Source organism: Neolamprologus multifasciatus, chromosome 14 (genome assembly GCF_963576455.1).
Source record: "Neolamprologus multifasciatus chromosome 14, fNeoMul1.2, whole genome shotgun sequence".
Taxonomy (NCBI): Eukaryota; Metazoa; Chordata; class Actinopteri; order Cichliformes; family Cichlidae; genus Neolamprologus; species Neolamprologus multifasciatus.
The window spans coordinates 26366670-26380259 of record NC_140452.1 but is presented as its reverse complement, the minus strand read 5'-3'; the positions used below and the strand labels follow the sequence as shown (position 1 = coordinate 26380259).

The 13590-nt window shown below is 41.4% G+C and overlaps 1 protein-coding gene across 2 annotated transcripts in view; it reads left to right on the top strand.

Annotated features, from left to right (window-relative positions):
- Positions 1 to 2280: 2280 nt before the first annotated feature.
- dscamb (Down syndrome cell adhesion molecule b) overlaps positions 2281 to 13590 on the top strand; it is a 136065-nt gene continuing 124755 nt past the window's right edge. The window contains exon 1 of one of the 2 annotated variants that reach the window (XM_085131297.1): positions 2281 to 3315. In XM_085131297.1, the coding sequence (XP_084987423.1) occupies positions 3273 to 3315 (43 nt within the window). In that variant the 5' untranslated portion in view covers positions 2281 to 3272. The remainder of the gene's footprint in view (positions 3316 to 13590) is intronic. The other variant, XM_085131298.1, reaches the window with a different exon arrangement.

The window sequence follows — 13590 nt, the reverse complement described above, 5'->3', positions numbered from 1 at the left end:
TTTTTTTTAATGTTGTTTTCTTGTGGTAATAAAAGCTTCTCTCACGGCATCCATGTTTTTTATTAAATAGAAGGGAGGGAGGTAATTATTTCATAATTATGGTTTTTAATGTAAAAGGGCATTTAGCCCATGCTAACCAGATATTACATACTCATATAGAGATCAAACATGTCTCATAGACAAAGTACTGTAATTACTGGGAGCAATATTGATTAAGAGGATTATATATAAATACAGGTTAGAGCCTTTTTTCCTCAAACGCAGTCCAGCAATGTGAGCGTTCTTTGCTGAAATGAATATGAGTTGAATCATCAAACACACCGGCTGTAATTTGGTTGTTGTGAGGTCATGTTGTCGGTGTTGATGTTACACTGTGCTTGTTTGCTGTCAAACACACTTTGTGAAATTGTGCTTTTACTGGAAGCGCCCTCATTCGGTGACGGTGTATATAGTGTACACACACAGTACATATGTCCCTGACCTATGTGCTGAGGTGAGGCTGTGTCATTGCGTCTATTCCATGCTTTGTGACGCCAAACGTTAGTTTTCAAAGGCAAACAAATATCACCTTTTGATTAGCTTTGCTTTATCTATTTCACTGCCAAAGTTTTAATTTCAGCTTCTCATAAAATCCTGTTTGCTGAGCGAGATTACACCAGAGACGTTATAAGGACTTTGATTACACCAATGCTTCATTTCCCCTAAAATGTCAGATGGCAGTCTCTAATGCCATGGATCCCTCCCTCAATCCCTTGAACCCACAGTCAAAGCCTTTTTTCCCTCCCTCTCTAAGAACTGTTTGTCTTTACAGGCTGCGGATGTCACCTTTAGTTGTGGAAAAGCTTTCTTTTAACATTGCTAAAAAGGCTGAACCGAGGAAAACGGGCAGTTCTGCTCCATTTGATTACCTGTAGGGCATGAATGGGCTTTGCCTTCGGCATCACTAACGCGTAGTCCTTGAACTTTACAGAGATGCCCTTGAGCAAGGTGTTTTACTTTCATTTTAAAATAGCTTATTGGAAACAGATGATGAAACCTTGTTTGTGTATTACAGTATTTAAGTGTGACTGCTGTGAATGAGTATGGGCAGCAAGCAAGGCGAAAACAAAGCTTGGATAAAAATATGGCACGGCAAATGATCATATCTCACATTCTGCAGCAGCTAATCAACTCAGCTGTTCTTCCATGCCAAGAATTTAGAGCCAAAAAAACAGCACAGTGCTCCTAATCAGCTCTAAATGACAGCCCGGATCTTTAACCATTTGCCCTGAAACACTAGCACTTTCTCCTTTCCTCCAGTCTTAAACTTGTTTGGATTTATCTTGCACGTATAGACAAAAAGTAAAACGGCATCACTCATTCAAACAGACATTCTGGAGTAGCATTAGTAGTAAAAAGAAAATAATATCCAGACAATATCTGACCAATCAAACATGAGTAAATACAAATATCTGAGTACTACTTTAACAGTTTTGAGGCAAGCAACGCTCCTGTTTGTCTGCTGGAGTGTGGAGAGAAACAGGAAGAACGCTGTGACAGATTAGACACAGGGACAAACCAGACTGGACAGCAGCAAAATGCAAAGATCAAAATAGCTGAACCGAGAACTCTCAGCCCAGCATCTTTACCAACTTAAAAGGCAGCTATTAGTGCTACAAATGTAGTCAGTATACCCTTTCACCATAAAACCTTCTATTTATTTATCTTTGTACACATTCAGACTTGTAAGGATATGAGCATACAAAATGAGTGTCTTGGGGTATGTATTCTGTCATGTGGGAGAGCATGAGCTGGCGGTTATATCACACTGAGTGTAACCCGGCGCTGTGGACAGGCCCACAGGCTTCCACAGCCAACTACAGCTATACCCTTGACTTCAAGGCAGGCATTAAAATGGAGGGGTGGTGGTAGTGGGGGTTGGTGGTGGTGGTGAGTGGTGGATTATTGGGTTGAGGGAGGCGATATAAACTGTGTGAGTATGTGCGTCTTCGGGGTGGGGGGGCTCTTCATCTTAACCCCTTTTCTTCCCCCAGACAGGGTGGCTGCCTTCCCCTCCTATCTTCTGTTCAATGCGATTATTAAATCTCATCAATCAAGTTCACGTTGTTATTCAGTTTAAAAGAAAACAACAACTACATTTTCTACTTAAACAACAGAAAATACGCGTCACTGGGTGTCCTTGTAGATTTCCATTATTACGGGAGAGCTCGCTTCTGTTTTCACACACGAAAGAAAAACATTAGGAACTAAATTCAAGCCAGATCTGGGGCACAGCGGCGTGTTCCGCGTACACCTGCACACCAGCAGACAGCGCTTTCTGTTTGAGCTGATACAACCCCGTGCGTAAAAATCCTTGGTACCTTGGTGCGTCAGGTGCAGCTCATTTCCTTAATGCAAATGCCCCACTCGCTGCGTGCTCTCACACTCTTCCACCTCCACAACAGTATCCTGCCCCGAGGAGCGACCGGCTGCCGCCTCTGCTCCTTTAAGGCAATGAGGAATTAAAGCGTCTGCAGGGGCAGGGGAGACGGTTATTCTGTGTAATGCTCAGAGAGTCAGTGTGGTGCGATTAGAGAGCAGCAGCGGGGAAGATGCGCTTGCTCGCCTCTTGCTGGACGCACAGAGGCGATGAAGATGATCTGACTTTGGAGTCTGAGCAAAAAACCTGCTTTTCATTCTTCTGCCACCGCCCTCTCTCTTCTCTTTGCTTCTTTTCTCTTTTAGTTATTTTAATTTTGTAACATATTATTTATTCATTTATTTTTACCTTCAAGGATGATCCGTCTTCCAGTGTTTTATTCAGGAAACCTGAAACCGGACATTTTTCTTTTAAAGATTTAGTTAAACCATTTTTTCTAAATTTTAATTTTTGTTTGTTTCTTTCTTGTTTTCGGATTTAATTTCTTTTCCCATGATCCGCTCTAACCCGGCTCTGACTCAGCATCACACACACACCTGGGCTTCACCCCTTCAGCATCCTTTTGAATAACAGGGACAAGCAGCAAGACGCGGAGCACAGGAAGAAGAGTCTGAGCAGAGCTCTCCCCAAGAAAATCACAGAGGCGCATTTATGCTCCGAGACATCCCAGAAACCAAATCAGTGTAACAAAAAAGTACGAAGGAGATATTAAAAGTAGAGACTTGGACCGGTTTGCTTCAAGACAGTGGCAAATGTTTAACCTTAGCCCAAGCGCACAGAAGAGAAACCCAGGGAGGCACCGGTCAGAGGAAGAAGAGAAAGCATAGCTTGGGGGGATTGAACGGAGCAGGGCATGTGGATATTGGCTTTTATCTTTTCCCAGAGCATCTTGAATGGTAAGTTGCACCTGCTAATCTTTTTATTATTATTATTATTATTATTATTATTATTATTATTATTATTATTATTAGTATTATTAGTATTAGTATTAGTATTGCTCATCACATACTGCAGAAGGCAAATCACTGGTAGACAGCTAAGTGACTGAGGAGGGAGGATGCAGGTCACCTGTGACCCACATGAAATGGATTTTATATGCTTGTCAAAAGGCTGACACCCCTGATAGAGGGGGAGAGACGGGCGAGGCATGAATTGCGTTTTAAATCCTTCAAGCTCTCCTACAAACCATTAGACCCATATCTGGCCTTCAGATATACACCCTGAACCAGGAGAAATAAAACGGCTATACCATGTTGTTAGTGTGCCTGTAGTCAGTCTGTTTAATTGCAATAGTTGGATATTATGTCAAGTTTGAATAGTTTTTCATTTGAATCATATTAATAATTGTTTTTGTTTTATACCAAATGATACTTATTTTTTCCTGTCACAACCTTGTTCCACTGTGGCCCTTAGTAATAAGTGACGTCTTTGATATAATGGACATTTGGTTTAACCCTTTCCCCATCCCCCACAGAGAGCATATTTTTCAAGTTCAAATGGCCTAAATTGACACTAAAGCATTTAAAAAAAGGCCAGTTTATACAAAGATCTTTAAAGGCAATCATTCGTATTTGCATTTTAACGTTTTGGGGTTGTTGTTTTTTTAAATTAAAAAAATTAAATTATATTTCTGGCTTGAGCAGGGTGTTCGCAGCACCTGCAAAACCAGTTTTGTTACAAATGTGAGCTCAGCTTTTTGTTTATTTACCTTAAAATGTAGTTAGCAGAGAGAAAGCGTGCACCATTAGTACAAAATGTTCATGCAACGAATGTAATGAACAGTACAGGTGTAATGTTTTTGGATGAAACACAGTCCACAGGGGTCATTTTTGTATTTTATTTGTCTGCAAATGCAAAAGTACTTCACAAATTTACTCGTGAAAAGAGTGTGAAATGCATTTTTCCCATTCAAATGCTGGAATTGAGATGTGCAGACCTGGTCGTGCATCTTGTCGGTGTTTTTTCGTTTACACAAGTGCAGTTGCATGCATTTGTGCCATTGCACACATGCGAGACACCATGCAGGTATATTTGCACGCTCTCACAGTGCGTATATATGCATATATATAAAATCAATGGTGGAAAATTGATACCGTTTATTGCGTTCACTTATTGGCCAGAGTCCCTTCTACAGGGAGGGATTATGGCCGACTGGGTGTGTACGAAAACAGGGGAAGAAAAAGGGAGAGTTGAAGAAGGAGAAGGAAAGAAAATGGAAACATGTCTGGGAGACATCAGGGTGACAAGATGGGGATTGAAAAAAAAAAATCAGTGGTCGGTTGCTTTTGTATGGAAAAAAAAGAGAATTCACAAAAGAAAAATTGGGGAAGTGGGGATTTACAGGTATGAATACATTCAACCGCATCAAGGGGCTGTGATATATTATAGTATGCCCCCAAAATGGATTTTCCCCCCTCTGGTCGGAATGATAAAATAAAGCTTCGAAATGGATTTTTGTTTCTGTGCCAACGCGTTTTCGGTGCTGAGGCAACCCTCTGTCGGTGCCGTTTATTGACATTGACTCCATATAAAATGGTATCTCCCTCAGCCCAGCTTGTGCTGAAACTCATAAAGGAACAATAAGGAATCCTCATTAATCATAATCATCTGACTCTGACATTAGATCAACTGCCATGCAAGATTGTGTCCGTTTATTGCTTAAGGGATTATTGAGGAGGCCTGAGGCAACTGATAGGGATTAAGCAATAGACAGCCTTGAGTGCAGACGTTACACTTTTTGTGCTTGTTATTTGCACTGCAATCATTACACACCCACACCCACACGCACAAATATATATATATATATATATATATATATATATATATATATATATGTATGTGTGTGTGTGTGTGTGTGTGTGTATAAGTGAATTTTAAAGTATCTTTACCTTTTTCTATTATTTATATTTGATTTTCCCATTATGTACAGGACCCTGGCTATATATATATGGTTGATTATCATGAAAATGAGGTGTTCATCGGCTGAGTAGTCATTGTCAGAATGAATGAATGACCTTGTAGATGGAAGCCAGCACGGAGATTGGATTCCAGACAGTTCTTGCTGTTTCAGAGTTAGGCCTATCATGTGCACACTGGCCTGTCTCTATGGTAACCTCCTTAATGGGTGTTAGGGGCTGCGTCCTAAAACGTTCACCCATTCACTCTTCACCGTATGGGGGGAAAGAAAGCCATATGATGTGGTGTTGTGCAAAGAAAATACCATGCAGTTCAGAATTCCCGTTCATAACATTGGATAACTGGATGATTTCATTCACTAAGTTGGGTTTAATAATTCTTCACAAACTGGAAACCTTTTTAAAAAATAAAAAAAAATGGCACACCTGTGGAAATATTAGACTATTCCTGATGGGAACTGTGAGTTTGTCTGCAAACCGGGCTGACCTGGAATCTCCCGACCCAAAGCTAATCACATCTCGTTACATCGTTGTGTCCACAGGTGTTATAAGCAACCACATTATAACCGAGCACCTCACAGCGCTTCTGGGTTCTCTGTGTTCTTTGCGTACATTCACTGGATATCGGCTTAATGAACTCAATTAAAGAAAGGGAAACAGATTCGCAACCACACAATGCTCAAAAATGTCACATTTTAATTGCTTTCCTTATCTTTGCAATTGATTGTTTATTATCAAAAGGAAGCAAAAGACAACCCCGGTCCTTATTACTCTTTTTATGAAAATTAAAATGTTAAGTCTGACACATTCACCAGCCAAGAGGCACAATTACTTTTTGTATTCCGTTTAAGACTTTATGCTCTTGCTATTTCCTGCACCTATCAAAGTAGCATCTATAAATTCAGTCATCAGTACAGGAGAGGAACCATTAAATATCTCTGCCTGAAAGTTGCCTCTGGGCAAAACTACAGCAAGCTAAACCGGCCTATTCAAATTCTCGTTGCAAAGATATAATGAGACAAGGCTTCTCACAGAGTCCCCACCAAGACTGCGATGATTTGTAGACATGCACGCGGCTTAACCCGACGCTCGTGACTTAAAAAGGACTTATCTCGTATTTCTTCAATAAACGAACTATTATGTAGAGGTCAGGAAATCATGCAATCAAATTTTGATCTCAATTAGCTGTGACCTTTCGCAGACTACACACACACACACACACACACACACACACACCCCAATACACACACACACACACACACACGGAAATAAGGAAGCTCTTCCAGAGCATCCATCCCAGTGTAGCTTACAGTACAGTAAATAGCTGCCAACATCAGTTAGCCTGCCAATTTTACATGACCCCACATTATTAGCAACCAGCAACACTGGATGGAAATGCTGCGGAGACTGGGGTGGATGGATAGATTGAACTTGGCTGCAAATAGAAGGTGGGACGAGTGTTTGTGTGGTAATAAATCTACATGAAGGCGATAAAGCCAGTGCAGTGATGAGAACCTCCTTTTGTCAGAGATGCCTCTGTAAAAATGTCTAAAGATCAGCGGCCTCCCAGCAGCCGGGTCTGTAAAGCAAATGGAGAGAAACCTGACCACCCTTATTGTTGCACTCACGACTAGTAGTCTGTTTACTAATTACCAATTAGGATTTGGTTGCACAAGCAGTATCATAGCTCTTGAAATCAAATTACCCCATGAAAGCACCCAGCGTACAGTCAAGTGATAGATCATCTTGTGCAGTCTCACTCTGATCTGAATATCTAATGGGCTAAATTAAGTTTACAAACCCACTTAACTCTTTCTCACTTGTCTGAGTTGTGTGAAGGTTTGTTGGGTTACGTTTTGAACTCTGCGCGCGATTCCAGTTGAAAGAGGTGCTAATGTTGGGTAATGGATACCCTGATGTGTGATCATAATAGATATCCCCTAGTTCATACATCCCAGCTGTATAATGAGGGCTACTCTACTGTACCATACCTCCTCGAGCCTGTCTAGCTCCCTAATTAGGAGCAAGCTTTGGTGACTCGTGCATGTGCGCGCGTGCTTATGTGTGTGTGCTGCATTTCACCCAATGTAAAATCTAATTACCGATCACACTGTGTCTGACAGGATTCCACTGAATCGGAGGTGTAATTGCGCAAGCCCGCGTGTAAATGTCTCTTGCATTAAAATGTTAACGATATCATTTAGCATCTGCGGGGAAGAGCAGAAAAGCCCTCAGCACCCAGATGTAGGTGTTTGATCATGCGTGCAAAGTGAGGCTGTAGTACATCTGGCGGGGGTTTCCCTCTCAGAGAGGGTTCTCAGTAGAGAGGATGTTTTTAATTCACTCAGCACCTGTCAAAGTGACATGTTATATTACTGGGCTACACTGCACAGGTACTGTAGTGGGGGAACTGGTGTAGAAGCTTTATTTGACAGTTTAAAAAAGACCAGAAAACCACTTCTGCTCTCCTGTGCAGAAGTGGTTTTCTGTTGATTTTAGTTTCAAAGTAGTTTGGAACACGCCCACTTATGACAAAAGACCCAGTGAGTGTCTCAATAACAGACCCGCAGACCTACAGACCTCTCTTCTTGATGCCAAACCTGAAACGTGAAGATCTACTGCAAGGTGCTAATTCTGATTTAATAAAACTTTTTCAAGGTCAAAAGTTTGTTTCCAAAATGATTGACCTGAGCTGTCCCTCTGATGTACTCATTTGCAATTCTGTCCATTCTGGTCAAGTCTAAACATCTTCAACTCTGCCACCTCCAGCTTGGCCTTTTGTCTTTTTGTTAGTGTCACTGTCTCCAAACCATACACCATAACAGGGGGTCTCGAGCCAGTGTACTCCCAGTTTCAGTTCCAAACCTGGATATATCTGCAGGGTTGCATCAGGAGAGGTATAAAGTGTAAAATCTTTCCCAAATCAAACATGTGGATCATCAAGAATGAAACAAGGTCCTATACGCAACCTACAACAGCATTCAATCAAAAATTCGTATATTACCTGCCGTTTGGTTAATCCCAGTTACAAACACACCAACAAAACCTGTTACATAATCAACTTTATCATTTTATCAGTACTCTGTATTGTACTGTACTGTACATTATCAGTCTGGATATGACAAGTTAACCAACTGTGACATGATCAGCACAGGCAGAAGATACTGAATGAATAAACATGTGTTGATACAACACTACGCTGTGGCCCGCTCTCTTTGCCCAAATAAGTTAAAAGCACTCAAACATTTGAGGAAGCTGATTGCCTTTTTTAAATTATGTAACAGTGACGTCAGACCAAGGATATTGTAAAATAGCTTGCCATATCATTGCCTTTGAGCAGGTTTGTGCACTCGCAGTCAGCTGCTGCCTTCAGAGTGATTTTGGTGGGATAAAATGGCATATTACAGAGTCAGTCTGCTCTCAGTTTGACTGAATGGGGTTAAGCTGGCAAGTTTGTGAGATCTGTCTGAGATAATGTGGCGATTAATGATGAAAATTTGCAGATCTGTTGCAAGTCAGTTTCCGTCTGATTTGAAATTCAGAAATTCCTCCATAAATAGTGACATAGTTTCTGCAAGATGGCAATTTAAGTGCAAAATGACACAGGCACTCAGCAACCTCACTTTTTATAAAGGACTATAACCAGAATAAAATCAGTTAGCAACCAGATAAGTAGAAAGCCAATTAGAAAGAGACGGGTCCTGACTCAGATGACTGCAACGTGTTGGAAATCAGACAGAAGTTATCTGAAAACCTTCGTCAATCTGTCTGGGAGTTGTTGCAGTCACACTGCGATCGTTTGGAGACAGGTTGCCTCCCACCAGGTGACCTCTGCAATAACCTTACAATCCAAAATAGTTAGAAGGTTGTTGCACAATCAACCCCTGTGTGACAAGTTGGTTGCACACCTAATTGCAATTGGTCAAAACTGAAGGTGTGTAAAACAAAAAAACAAAAAACTAATTTCAACACACTCACCAGGCAACTACATATAAAAAACAAAAAACAAAATGTTATTTCATTTATTTCTTTTTCATAGTTGCAGTGAGGTCTCCAAATGTTAGGCAGGAACTGACTTCAAGTTATTGAAGTATAGTTTATTCAAAAATAAACAAAATGTGTCTCATCAAACCCAAAGTGTTAGTAGCACAATTTAATTAAACTACTCAATCTTTTCAATGACTCTTGTGTCCTTTGGGTTTAAAGTGTTGTAAGTTAGCTTTGCTAACTTGCTTTAGTTTGCGATCTGCCTTCAATCAGATGTTTGCCTTAAATAGCAATTATTCTAAACATGAGATTATATTGTTACAAGGTTGCATGAGCCTTTGTGACAATATCTCTCCCCCCCCCGCCCAAAAGAGTTCATTAGAAGTAAAACCTTGTTTCTCTATTTGCAGTTTTTATGTGCTGCTGTTTTGCAAGAAGAAACTTGGTTTTGTGAAATTTAATCCAGTTTTGATTCCCTTTTTCCAAACAGGACAGAGAAATGTTATTTAATGCTTGTGTCAAATATAAAACCATGCACGCACACCAGTAGTCCCTTTTGGGTCTCATCAGTGTGTGTGTGTGTGTGTGTGTCTGCAGGCTCACTTGTGGTGAGTATCCCACCGCAGTTTTTGCCCATTGTGGAAGACAGGTGTTGAAGGTGCGACGAGTTTGCTATCCATCACCCCTTGAGACAAACAATCACACTGCACACCATAAATACTGCCTGTTAATCCAGTCGTCCACATGCCAGGTCCAGGAATTGAACTCGACTCACTTGGTAGCCCAAGGCTGAATTGATTCGCGTGACTTTGTCCTTAGCATGATGCATGCCTGATGTATTGTGGCTCACCAACTGTCTGCCAGCCTGTCTCTTTCTTTCCAGTGATGCCTCTGAGCTTGGCTTTTCATGGACCCTCCTTGTATATTCAAATCTGCATCTCAGTCAGTTTATTCAAAAATGCATTTCCTGGAGATATTTCATCATCAAGTCTGTCCCAGTGTCTCATGCTCCGTTGTCCGAATATTAAAGTAGGCTACGGGATAACGGAGGAGGCAAAGCTGGATAGACAGAGTGACAGAAAGACAAATGGGTCCAGCTTGGTTTCTTGACACTGCTCCTTATTTTTAAACCTGGCACAGATGCTAAGATTTAAGACCAAGTTAGTGGCGGTTATTTTTAGCTGGCCATTTTTAAAGCGCTGTCATCTTGTTTGTAAGGTGTGTGTGAGAATATGCCTGTGTGTGTGTGTGTGTGTGTGTGTATGAGATGTGGAAGGTAGTGCTGTATTTCCTGGTGTTTATGTGAAGTATATATATAATGTGTCGGGAGGCTTTACGGAGTGTGTGTTCCTGTGTGCATGCAAACCAGTGCATACGTGAGTTTAATTGGGAAGTGGGGTGGGTGGGTTAGTGTGTGACATGGAGTGGAGCCACAGGAGTGTGATTTATGTCCTTCTGGCCACTCATCGATCCCTCGGCCCAGTGTGAGACTGAGTGCATTGTCAATAATCTTAGCACTTTGTGGTATTCCTAGAATTCCCAGACCTCCTTTGCTCAGGCCAAGGTGTGATGCTGCAGTAAGCCATCTTGTCCAAGATCAAATAAGAGGACGCGGGGCCTGGCTTCAGTGCATTTGATTGTAGGGTAGTGTAGCAGTGAATATATCACTTTGCTGGGGCTGTGCTGTTGAAGAAAATAGAGACTTGCCTCTATTGTTCGTGCAAGAGGAGGTAATTTGGGCAAAGCCCCACATGGGTCCCTAGAAGCTTGTAACATTTATATACTGTATGTGTTTTTAAGCGTCCCGCAGACATTTAGCAACACATAGACGAGGTCTATTATGTATTGCTCTGTGTCTCTATCTAGACCATCCATCCCCACAAGTGATTATGCTAATTAGTGTTTGATCAGATGATTAAATTAAAACTCGATTCATTCAAAGGACTAAATGCTCAGAATACATTTGTGTCTGCTTGGCTGCTTGGCTACTCGGCTTCGCACAGCACAATTCCCCTCGTGTCCTAGCCACTGGAGGAAAGGATGACCGGAAAGGAGAAGGGAAGAAACTGTACAAAACTGCCTCTCATTTTATTCAGGCAGGCGCACAGAGGGAAACGAGGACTGTAATAAAGCAAGCCAGGGGGGCTGAGGGAGAGTAGAGGAGGAACGGAGAGAAACAAGGAAAAGGAGAAAATAAAGATGTGTGTGTGTGTGTGTGAAATGTGTGAGTGTGGTGGGGGTGCTGAAAGGATCCCGGCTGTGGTCCCCTAAGTGTTGAATAAACATGCTTGATTTAGGGAAATGGCTGTGATAAATGTTTAATATGATAAGTCCATAAAGACGGTCAAATGAGTCTGGAGTATTAAAATGAGTACGGCACGCAGCAGCAATCACAGCAGCTTTGGAGGGGGAGGAGGTGGTGGCGGTTGGAGGGCCTGATAATGGCAGGCAGAGCTAACAGGATGAGAGCAGCCAGCTGCTGTGACATCAACATTAACACACTCTACCAGCTGCTGGTCACAGACATCTCTTGGACAAAACAGGGACAGTGGTATGTATCTTAAAAGGGTAACCGAGGCAATAATTGTATTATTACCTGTGCAGTATTGGTAGCAATAAAATCACAAGTGTAAAGCACTTCTCAAAATCGAGTTCAGGAGGGTCGCAAAAAAGCTAATAAGGACGCTGCAATCAGCTGGAAGAACAAGGCGGGCTTAAAATAATAGTGCAATTCAAACCAACGGCTCATTTAAAAACACAGAAAAAGGCTGACAGAACAGGAAGAAACCAAAAAAAGCAAACAAACATCCAAATGCTGATGGTGAAGATATCTGCAAATCGTGTTCGCTGGCAACAAGTTTAATTTGTCTTTCCTTTCAGTGTCAACTCCTGCGGAACAAAGTTTGCTCATTGTAGCTGCTTCCTTCTGGCTATGTTTAGACACCCAGAACCTGCATTATTTCCTCAGAGCTAATATCGACAATCAGTTTTCTGTGGTCTGGATTTAACTATCTCTGTTGCACCTCCTCTGTTGGTTGGTTGGTTATGTAAGTTTGCCGATGCTTGTGTTGTGAAATCAGGTGTTTACTTTGATTTCTAAGTAAACAGAAAAAGTTTCCTCTGCATATTTTGCACAGGTGTGCCATGGCTACCTAACAGATTTAGCTGGCACGGATAAAATAACAAAGCCTGAGGGCCAAAGGCTATCTGTGTTAGGTCAGCCTCTTCAGAAGCTTCTCATATACTATGAAACCACCATGGAGCTCCCTAGGTACCATCCAGGTGGACAGCAGTTATGATAAATCCAACAGCAGCAACTTTTCTGAAGGCCCTTAGACTTAATGCTGGGTGACATAATAAGGTTGCTTGTCCAGTATGTGTGATATCTGCTTGTCTAACTGAGGTTGGGCCTCTGGTAGACTGAAAAAGCATCTGTTCAGTGAGAATGTTGCTGCTTAATCATGTTATCAAGAAAGGCAGTGTATGTTGACCATTAGATTATTTTGGAGGTGATTTGATTATATCCAGTGGAGGCTCAATCAAACCTGTTGAATACATACAGACAGTCTTAAAGGATAGAAGATTATGATGTCTATTTCTGACAAACCTGGGCCTGACTGTTCTATAAAGTCATCATTATAAAGAGCCATAGCAACGCAGACTCTTCGATGAAGCTGGACTTACTTCTTTAAAGGATGTTTTTGCATATGTTTCTTAAGAGAATGGGTTACTGATTTAGCGATGTATTATTTGAACAAAAACTGTGGCAGAAAATATACAGCACATCCTCTTTAAATTCTAAATTTTTATGTATCAAACATAATAATCTTGCAATTAGGAAAATACAACCTCAGAACCTCAGATCTTACACTGCGTCATTATTTATTTAACAAAAATTAAGCCAAAATGTAGACAAAGTGTGTGAAAAACTAAGTACAAACTTGTGGCCTCCACAAGAATTAAAAGGGTAAGTGGAAGCCAGGTCCTGCTAGTCAAATGGACTTGATTAACTGATCATCAGAGCATGGGAGGCCCTCTATGAGACAGGTTTGGCAGTTTGATGGTCCGGAGCATTCAGGTGTGTGTTAACATGATGCCACAGAGGAAAGACACCAGTAACTATTTTAGACGAAGCAACCGCTGCCGTCTATTAATCTGGGAAGGGCTATAAGGCCATTTCCAAACAGTCTGAAGTCCATCATTCTACAGTGAACATTCAAGACAGTTACCAGTCTTGTCAGGAGTCAATTTTCCAGCAAATTCACCACA